Source organism: Cynoglossus semilaevis, chromosome 8 (genome assembly GCF_000523025.1).
Source record: "Cynoglossus semilaevis isolate Cse_v1.0 chromosome 8, Cse_v1.0, whole genome shotgun sequence".
Lineage (NCBI taxonomy): Eukaryota > Metazoa > Chordata > Actinopteri > Pleuronectiformes > Cynoglossidae > Cynoglossus > Cynoglossus semilaevis.
The window spans coordinates 3,141,759-3,152,787 of NC_024314.1; the positions used below are offsets into that span (position 1 = coordinate 3,141,759).

At 44.4% G+C, this 11,029-nt stretch overlaps 1 protein-coding gene across 10 annotated transcripts in view; it reads left to right on the top strand.

The window, feature by feature from the left end:
* tanc2b (tetratricopeptide repeat, ankyrin repeat and coiled-coil containing 2b) overlaps positions 1-11,029 on the top strand; it is a 115,702-nt gene that overhangs the window by 79,330 nt on the left and 25,343 nt on the right. For all 10 annotated transcript variants that reach the window (XM_017034114.2, XM_017034115.2, XM_017034116.2 and 7 more), the window contains 3 exons: positions 1,840-2,023; positions 2,312-2,560; positions 6,417-6,548. In XM_017034114.2, the coding sequence (XP_016889603.1) occupies positions 1,840-2,023; positions 2,312-2,560; positions 6,417-6,548 (565 nt within the window). The remainder of the gene's footprint in view (positions 1-1,839; positions 2,024-2,311; positions 2,561-6,416; positions 6,549-11,029) is intronic.

Consider the following 11,029-nt stretch of genomic DNA (forward strand, 5'->3'; position numbering starts at 1 on the left):
TGCTGAAGCTTTTCCATCAGGCACAGGTATGGGGTTTCCACTAAAGCAGTGTGGATAAGCGATTACACTGATGGTCTGCCCGTGCTTGTTGTGAGCGCTTCTGTAGCAGCGGGGGTGTTCAAATTGAGAGAGGTTTATTCAAGCGGCACTTTTTAGAGCTGTGACTCACACTAGTGGTCTCCTGAAATATGCACATAGAACAAACTTCATATTTTTGATATCTATTAGTGCATTTAGTGCATGCTCACTCCTTTGTGGAGTTCTTCTTCATATCCTCTTTTAGCTCATATTTGACATAGTTACATTCCCGGGTTAGACGTTGTCTCTGCTGCAGACCTCAGCAGCTGCTGAAACAAGGTGACCTTAACTCTCAGAGATCGCAGTTAATTGCCTTTCATACTCTCTCGCTCTGGCTCCCTGAATGCGTCCTATGCTCCAAGTTCAATCTAATTCTTGTGCAGCATTTAAGGTCAGGTCTGCACAACATAAGGTTCATTAGTCCAGCAGAGCGCTGCCGTGGGTGCACCGAGGTCTGAGGCATATGTTTTGTCTACATCCGGGTCAAGATCCTGTAAACAACGCACTTATAAACGAGGGGAGAGCGGAGTCCAGCGGTGACTGACTGACCATGGTGGGAAAGGCTTTCTCAGCCTGTCACTCAGTCAGTTCTCACACACTGAGCTGAGGCTACAGAGGCCATGTTTTTAATGGAACAGGGAACTATGTATTACTCACTAGTTAAGACCAGTGCTACTGTTTTTGCTGTATTTTCCGGGCTTTAAGTCACACTTTTTTTCATCCTTTGGCTGGGTTCGCGGCTTATACTCTACTAGGTTCACGTTTGTTTTTTTCACACTCACAGCCGCAAAAGGGCACTCTAGCTGCAACTCATACTCCGGAGCGACGTATAGTCCAGAAAATACGGTACTTTATATCACGTGTGTGCTACTGATATAGTTATGTTGGTACTGTTTGTGCCATTAGTAAACAAACATTAGTGTTTGATGACTGGTAACCAAAAGTTACAAAATGTCAGTGATGATGAAGTTAATTATTTTAGGCTCTGAGAGAAAGCTTATAGTGGCTTTTAGGATAACAGTATATTGTTTGTTTGTTTATTATTATTTCAACACAACATGACATACTGTGACATTTTTGTTTGGCTCTCAGTGATTCCAAAAGGATAAAGCATTTCAGTAATCCTCAGGTTTTTGCGGTGATGTTGACATTAATTTTAGGAATGGTAAAATCCTGGAATATTTTTTAGATAATCCTCTGGATGAACTAAAACTGGTACTTTATAATTATATTTTGATAAACCCTTATCCTTAGCCTCGCTCTCCCTAAGGACCTGGACCTGCTAACAGCAGCATTCAAGGTGTTTAACATTGTTTTTGTACCGTTGTAGGAGTCAAATGACTATGGAAGTTTGTTTCTTTTTGCTTCTAGAACATGTGAGAGCACCAGCACCAGAGTAACTGCAGTTTACTGTTTTACTTTGCCCAACGTAGATTCTTGTCTTCTAACTATTGTCCAATGATGACGTTAATCTTTGCTATACAATAGTTCATGCCTAATTTATGCTTAATTACAGTGGGACACACGGTCTTTTCATCAGAAAGTCCACTGTTGTCAGTTATAACAAAGTGTGGTGTTTGTGTGTCAGTGTGACACACACCAGGAAGGACTTGACTCATGTGGCTGACGACAGCAGGGGGGCAGACATTTGAGAGCCGCAGTGTTGAAGTGACATTTTCCTGTGTTTCTGACTCACAGAGTAAAAGTTTACGCCTTTCTCCACCATTTGCACCAAAGTTTAAGAACTTTCGTCTGTTCCAGGGTCAGAACCAGAGGATCAGCCCGTGCTCTACCTTAACCAGCAGCACTGCCTCCCCACCTGCAGGCAGCCCCTGCTCCACCCTCCCCCCTGCCATGCCTGGCCAGGCCGGTACCAAGGACTGCGCCTACGGATCCGTCACCAGTCCCACCTCAACGCTGGAGAGCAGGGACAGCGGAATAATTGGTAAGAACTGAGCGGGAGACTTTCCTCTGTGGTAAATCACTGACTTCCTTGTAAATGTCAAGATTTTAAAAAGGCTCTCATATTAATGCAACGTCTTCTCTTGAACAAAAGATCATTTTAGGTGCTGATGTTTAAACCAGAAACTTAATGCTGAGTGTCTGTGGTCAATGACAGTCCTGTAGCCCTGATGCTGTCCTGATATCTGACTTCTGAGGTCTACAGATAAAATCAGTGAGTTTCGCTCAGACAGGAAATAACCTCAGGAGACCCTCTTTCTCTGTGTTACAGCTACCCTGACCAGCTATTCTGAAAACATGGAGCGAGGGGGCAAATACGGTGAAGGCTCCCGAGCAAACCTCAAACTGTGGCAGTCCCAGAAATCAGGCATGGACTCCTTTCTGTACCGAGTGGATGAAAACATGACGGCCTCGACCTACAGCCTCAACAAAATCCCTGAGCGCAACCTGGAGAGCATGTCCTCCCACTCTGCCCACTCCATCCCTCTGTACCTCATGCCCCGCCCTAACTCTGTGGCCGGTGAGTTGCATCCTCTTCCCTGCCCTCTCTGTAGTTTGTCTTTGGAGGCAGAAGTAAGGTTACCCAGCCATGCATGGGTGTGTAGCTGCCTATCTCTGCTGAGATTGTGACCTCCAGGTTCTCCCTCATCACTCCTATCTTTTCTTTTAAGCCTGTTTCTTTACTAGGTTAACTCTAATCCCACTGACTGAATGTGCAACAGAAAAATACAACAGTGAAAAGAAAAGAAGGAGACTCCAGAAAGTCCCACCTGATTGAGCGAATGTTTTTCAAGGTTAAACTGTCGATGAACACAGATCGTAGGGTGTGCCTCATAATCCAGATAGTCTCTGGATAGTTAAGTTTCAGCCAAGTTTCATCTGAACTTTCTTCAACTCAAAAGTAAATTAAATTAAAAATATGAAGTACTTTAGTATTGTTAATTTATGGCAAAAACCCATTACCTTTAGCCCCAGGTACACATACAGCTTCAGTTCTTTAAACTTCAGCCCCCTTGTTGTGGGGGCAAACAAAGGAGTGCAGTAATTCATTTCTCAGAGTAGAACACTGGCTGGAGGAAAAGCTCATAGAAAAGTGCTGTGTCGCTGACTGGAGTCTTATTGATGTGTGTGACTGCGGGCCACAGCTGCCTTACAGAGAGAATTCCCAAAAGTAACGGTAAATATATCAAGGGAAGAAGTCGGTTTCTGAACACTGAGGCAGTCCGACGGAGCCTGACTGTACGACTGTTGTCATCATGGCAGAGAGGGAGACGGTGTTTCAGACTCTATAATTTGTGCTTCTCCCACGCACTCACTGTGCAGTGTACTGTGTACATACAGTACAATATAAGCAATACTCCTGATGCGGCCTGTTCCTGCATCTATGACCCTCTATCAATGCAGGTCATGTTCTCCTGTCTGACTGAGAGCTCAGCCTGTCAGCCAGGTGTAGAGCTCCACCCTCCGTCTCATCTCTGGCCCTCAGTCCACAGATCTGTGGGCTGAAGGCAGCTTTCTGAAAGACTTTGAAGGAGCTGGAGATGATGCAAACACATAAAACAGAGAGGGGCTGGTGGATGGGTCTAATGTAGAGTTGTCAGTATCAGGAATTCCATATTGAGAAGAGGAAGGTGTGTACATGCAGAAAAGGAGATTTCATAATCTCTCTCACACACACACACACACACACAAACACACACACGCACGCATTGACTCACTTTCCTACACAAAGAATTATTAGATGGTTTAGGGACGGTAGAAAAGAGCAAGCAGAGGATTGGCTGGGCAGACACAGCAGTGGAACATCAAAGCTCCAGGCATTAACTGTTTCTATCCCTCAGAGTGACAGAGAGACTGGCTTTGATGTGAGGGGAGAGAGGGAGAGAAAGAGAGGGAGTGAGGAGAAAAATGAGCAGGGAAGAGGATTCTCTATTACCTAATGAAGGCAGCGCGTTGGCTGAGCTGATGATGGATATGGGAGGAAGGAGCAACTGAGACACAGAGTATTTCTCTCCTCTCCACATTTGTGGAGTCAGTACAGCCGGTACTATCATTCATCTGGGTTCAGCACATCTTCAGAAAGAAACTCTTAAAGTAAAGAGAACAAAAGCAAAAGTCCTGTTGTGCTCCTGTGATGCAAATTTCTTAAATTGAAATTAAAGATGAAAATTATCTACAGTAGAAAAGTAATGAGACTGATTCCCAGTGTATATATACAGTATATATATATATATATACATTCCAAAAATTGGGATAAGAAATATTAAAATATATTTTTAAATGTTCTAATTGAAATATGGACACCTGTTTGAGACAGGTGGATGTTGTCCAAATATTTATTTCTACAAAATAAAATAGCAAAATATAAATTAATTGTTTTTTGTGCAGGTTTCTTTTGCATTAGTGTTTTTTATTTATTGATATAAAACTGCTCATCAGGGGTTCACCACAGAGGGATAAGAAGCTTTAGGGGACACGTCAGAGGAGACACAGGATGATGGAAATAGCACTTTCACCCCAGCAAATGAGTAAAAATAAAGAAATAAATGGCTGGCACAAATGATCATGTCAGTGTCATGGAGACAGCATGACGGTGCTGACACTCATATCTGAGTATCCGAGATGACTGGACGCCGGCTGACACTGTAAATGGCACTGGACGGCAGCCCAGCTGGTCTTTGTGTGTGTATTGGTTGAGCCACAGATGCATTCATGCTATCAGTCACTCTGTCAAACAGGAAGTGTCTGATGTGTCTGTCATGGCCATAAATAACCAAGCTGTGTGCTGTACAGCCAGGACTTTTACTCCCTCTCTCTCCTGCTCCCCTAAGTCCACTCACTCTCCCTCTTCCGTTGTGCATTTCTTAGCTCTTTATTTCCTTTCACTCAACATGCAGCCTGGACGCATCAGCACAAGGGCTGTGAATGCGATGCTAGCAGCAGCCTGCTGCATTGCAGATAGAGATGATGAGCACACACATTTGTGGTCTCACTTTCAAAACACATCTGAAAAAGTGGAGGAAATGGGGAATAAATGGAAATGTTTCAGGCCATTAGCCCTGAGTCACTCTTCCTTGGTTGAACAGCAGATTAATGCTGCAACTATCTTCGTCATTCTATTGTGAATGACCAGCGCCCCCCCCCCCCCACTCACCAACTCCCATCATGGCCAGGCCTCCAGCATTCTCAGCTGCCATTTTCCCTCCATTTTGGGAAACTCAAGTGGCTCATTTTTTTTTGGGTGCATGGCTGTGGTGACTCAGGCAGTCAGCAGAACACAAACACACACTCGCGGACACACAGAGTCAAACACACACTCACTTCTTCACTTAGCGTTACTCCAGTGACATAGAAACAGGTCTTTGAACCGAGGACAGTGAAGGATCAGTGCTGATAATATGGTGAGTTCATACCAGAGCAAGGTGTTCTGTTATTTGGAGGAGATTTTTGATTTTTTTTTTCTTCTCAGACAAGTGAGAAATCCACTGTGAAAAAGCCCTGCTCGTCTATCTTCCCCTTAGCTCTCCATAGTTCTTTCAGCCTGGTGTTTGATTGGTTAGTTGAATAGAAAATGAGTGCAAATGAAGGTTGAATTTAAGTACTTTTTTGGGTTTTTGTGCAAAAACATTGTCACAAGCTGGGAGCTCCAAGACAGCTCAGACCTATGGCTGAGAGAATAAGAAAGGGTGAAATAGTTACCTGAAGTTTTCATTATAAACTCTGTCACAGGTCAGAGGTCAACCTACGGTGCTCTGGGGCGTTTTTATTGACATTTCAGGTGCCATGACTTTTCAGTTCACCGTATAATAAGGTGGCCTCAGCACCGATGTCTCTGATGTTGGATTTTTCAGAAGATTTGTTTTTATGACGGATTACTACACGGATTATTACTTATGTCATAGTATTGAGGTGATAAAAACATTTTCCTCTTCCATCACTCAACCTTCTTTTCCAAACAGCAGATTAGGGTTAGATGGGAGAACGAGTCACTCGCTTACTCACATTTAACATTCACTGGATTTGTGCGTTGGCCCTGAAGAGACAGCGAGGTGTGAACATTGAGCAGCCAGTGTCAGACGGCATTCACTCCATGAATAAGACATTTGTCTACCGAGCTAATTAATCCTGAGAGGGGTCGAATGGCATCTGCCTGCATGCTGCATGGCAGACACTGACAGGAGGGAATTTTAGGAGAGAACTTTAAAGGGACAGGGTTTGTTTGTGCCTGACAATAGCTGTCAGGCTGGTCATGGGTTAGTGCTGCCCACTTTACTATCTTGTTCACGGGGGATGTCCTCGTAATGTGGATCTTAACAACTTTCTCCCATCCTCTGTCTTTGCTGTTGCCTTTTTTCCTCCCCATCTCTAATCTACAGCGACCAGCTCAGCACACCTGGAGGACTTGGCGTACCTGGATGAGCAGAGACACACACCCTTACGCACCTCGCTGCGAATGCCCAGACAGAGCACCACCTGCGGGCCAGGTCGCTCCGGGCAGGACCTGAGAGGTGAGTAACTAAGGCGTAACACACACAGTCTGGCTGTTTTAGGCTGTTTTACCATGTCTTACTGTGTATTTAAACTAAGAGATGCAGATAGTGGGCTGTGATTGGTTCTGGTGTGGTACTAACTCACATCTGTGGGTTGAACTAAGTCACAGAACAGGTCAAACACCTGCACCTTGGAATGAGATGATGTGTAGTTGCTGCTGCTTTGTTCACCAACTGTAGGCCACCGTCTGCTGCACACATAGAGACATGACTGGTCTCTGTACTTCCCAGTGCTGCTTTATTTCACACTCTGTCACCGAAACCCGACTGCTGAAAAGTGACTGTGTTTGGAAGAATTTAACGTTGCCACTGCCGAGAAAATTAGCTCACCTGCTCTGAGATTTTATGAGTCAAACTGTGCATTAATGTATATGTTTGCAAGTATTTCTTTTCAGCTGCAGTTGAATAATAATTGTAGAGCTGTTGAGCCTGAGCTAGCCAGTAATATTCATTTGCCAAAAGAAGGCACATATTGACACCATAGGAAGAGCTGCTGGGCTGTAAATGCTCACCTTGTGTAAATACTTCTGCAAGTGAAGAGCCAAAACAATTAAAAAAAACCAAACAGAAGCATAATTGACTTTGTTTAAAGCTGTTTTACTGTTAGATACAATACATCACACTTCTGTTTTTCACGGAGCAACGACACAGTAAAGTAACTAAGCTAAGACATTTAAAGCTGTTTGACGAGCTGAGCAACTCGTTTTTTCATAGAGTCAAATGAAATCCAGTGGCGGCAGAGTCACAGTCTGCACTTGGCTTAAGATGCAAATGTCTTTGCTCTGCACAGTCTCCCATATCAGTCAGCAGTGATGTTGCTGAGAGAGCCGTGCTTCACATTTAAACTGTGTGCACTTCACTGCACCCTGGTCAGACTCAGCACTCAGTGCACACCTTCTTGATTGAGAAATTTCCTTCGCCTCCTCACCAAAGGGGCAAACGACTTGGTGTGATAACATTATGTGTCCCTTCGCCCTTCTTGCTGTGTCCCATCGTCAGTTAGGAAACGACATAATGGCAGACCTCTGCCGTCCAAGCGGATACAAACAGGCGTCCCTGTGTGTGTTTTAAACACCTGTTAAGACCCCACTTAGCTGTGAGTGTGCTTGGCAGAGCAGTGATGTGATTCCTCTGCCCCAGGGCAGCCAGCTGCAGACGACAGAGCGTTGGAGAGGAGGACAGGGACGGGGACAGGTACAGGGAGGCAAATCTAGTTTGTCTTAAACCGTCTCTGTTGCTACCGGAGCGACTTGATTCAACCTTGGCCCTCCAAGGGCAGCCAAGTGTGTTTACAAGCCGACCGACCGTGTCCGAGCATGCTTTCTGCCGCCTCGCATCAGTGTCATCACCTAGCTGAGTGCACTGCTCCCGTGTTTTCACCAGGGGGGACACAGGACGAGACAGAGAGAGACAAGAAGCAGGCAACTTATAAAACTGCATTTTCTCAGGATCATCCACACATCCATCCAAACCTCACAGGACAGCTTCCACATGTGTTCTTTGAAATGAACAAAGGACGCAGTTTTCATTTTTTGAAATGACCTCGCGTCCTTGATGGATCAGCTTCTCATTACTGTAGCGTTTGTATCTTCATGTAAGACATAATGGATGCAGGAGGGTGAGTCATATTGATGACTTTTCTTGAAGCATCAAATTAACAAAATTTACAGGTTACATAATAGAATTGAGCCGTGTGACCGCCAGAATACATGCTGTTTACTGGGGAATATGTGTGTGTGTATACTATATATATATATATATATATATATATATATCAGTGTGTGTCATAATGTGGTCAGGCACACTAACAAACAAGACAGGAAGCTGACTTGTGGATTAAAGCTTGTATACTATTTTTATTACGTTAGATTCAGAGGAATGATCTCAGTCATGTTGTTTGGTTTCTGCCTCCGTAAAGACTAGTGCATCACAGGGGAAGGGTTATGTGGTGGTAAATGTGGGGAGCTACTGGCATCAGACTGTCATATAAACAAGAAGCGATGGTTATGTGCTGGTCAGGTGATAACCAGCTGACAGAGGCAGCTCTGTCTCTGGGTGCTTTTATGACGATTTTATTGCAAAGTCGGCCATTGGGGCCGGAGCTTTGCTGCTGCTGCTGCTGCTTGTGCTATTGCTACTGCTGCTGCTGTATTGAGGAGGGTGAGTCAGACTGGAATGGATTTACCACCCACCTTATATATTCAACTTTCACTCCCTCATAACTGTACACCGCACACACATTTTCTCCATCATTTATCTTTACTCTACCCTGCTTTGTCTTTGTCGCTCTCTTTTTTCGCCTCCTCACCAAAGGGGCAAACGACTTGGTGTGATAACATTATGTGTCCCTTCGCCCTTCTTGCTGTGTCCCATCGTCAGTTAGGAAACGACATAATGGCAGACCTCTGCCGTCCAAGCGGATACAAACAGGCGTCCCTGTGTGTGTTTTAAACACCTGTTAAGACCCCACTTAGCTGTGAGTGTGCTTGGCAGAGCAGTGATGTGATTCCTCTGCCCCAGGGCAGCCAGCTGCAGACGACAGAGCGTTGGAGAGGAGGACAGGGACGGGGACAGGTACAGGGAGGCAAATCTAGTTTGTCTTAAACCGTCTCTGTTGCTACCGGAGCGACTTGATTCAACCTTGGCCCTCCAAGGGCAGCCAAGTGTGTTTACAAGCCGACCGACCGTGTCCGAGCATGCTTTCTGCCGCCTCGCATCAGTGTCATCACCTAGCTGAGTGCACTGCTCCCGTGTTTTCACCAGGGGGGACACAGGACGAGACAGAGAGAGACAAGAAGCAGGCAACTTATAAAACTGCATTTTCTCAGGATCATCCACACATCCATCCAAACCTCACAGGACAGCTTCCACATGTGTTCTTTGAAATGAACAAAGGACGCAGTTTTCATTTTTTGAAATGACCTCGCGTCCTTGATGGATCAGCTTCTCATTACTGTAGCGTTTGTATCTTCATGTAAGACATAATGGATGCAGGAGGGTGAGTCATATTGATGACTTTTCTTGAAGCATCAAATTAACAAAATTTACAGGTTACATAATAGAATTGAGCCGTGTGACCGCCAGAATACATGCTGTTTACTGGGGAATATGTGTGTGTGTATACTATATATATATATATATATATATATATATATCAGTGTGTGTCATAATGTGGTCAGGCACACTAACAAACAAGACAGGAAGCTGACTTGTGGATTAAAGCTTGTATACTATTTTTATTACGTTAGATTCAGAGGAATGATCTCAGTCATGTTGTTTGGTTTCTGCCTCCGTAAAGACTAGTGCATCACAGGGGAAGGGTTATGTGGTGGTAAATGTGGGGAGCTACTGGCATCAGACTGTCATATAAACAAGAAGCGATGGTTATGTGCTGGTCAGGTGATAACCAGCTGACAGAGGCAGCTCTGTCTCTGGGTGCTTTTATGACGATTTTATTGCAAAGTCGGCCATTGGGGCCGGAGCTTTGCTGCTGCTGCTGCTGCTTGTGCTATTGCTACTGCTGCTGCTGTATTGAGGAGGGTGAGTCAGACTGGAATGGATTTACCACCCACCTTATATATTCAACTTTCACTCCCTCATAACTGTACACCGCACACACATTTTCGCCATCATTTATCTTTACTCTACCCTGCTTTGTCTTTGTCGCTCTCTTTTTTGTCACCCTGCCTCCCCTCCCTCACTCCATCCCTATATACACAAAACAAACCTTGTGCTACTTTGGGGCTGTAGCCTCTGGCTGTTAGATTTTTCATTTTTTATTTTTGTCCCTTTATTTCTAAGCTCCATTGTGTCAAATATAAATACTCAGGATTTTTGGAACTGGTAGCTTTTAGTCCTTCTGTAGAAGAGGTCAAACAAAGATGAAGGATTGGTTCATTACAGGGGAGGAAAGCAACATTTGAGTCATTTAATCAAATCACATCAGTCAGTCACAGCTCTGTTTACAGCAAATACCACCTGAAGAAGGCCCTTATTGATGCTTCAGTGTAGGAAGTGAGGAAATTGTGCAGGTTTGATGACGGTGCATAATCATGTTTATGACCAAACAACAATATCAGGTTTCAGATGATAGACTAGTCTCTGTCCTCCAGGTCGTTCTCCTTGCCTCAGTGCATCAGGTTTAAATATTTCTTTAGCATCTGTTTTTCTCAACGATTTATACTTTAAAACAGAGTGTAATATAGAAACAAATGCCTTTGGCTGGGGTAAATTGAGTTGTGTGAGAAGTTTCCACATTCACAGTCTCCAAGGTGTAGAAGAAATATTTGTAAGAAAATAAAAGTACAGAAGAGAATTTCTCACGTCCGTAAACTCCAACATCAGTCAGCAATGTCTACCTGACCTGTGGTTCTCTGGAGAACACACTGATCACCTCTCCTCCTCTTCCTCCTCTCCCTCTTTGTTTTCTGGCTCTGTGA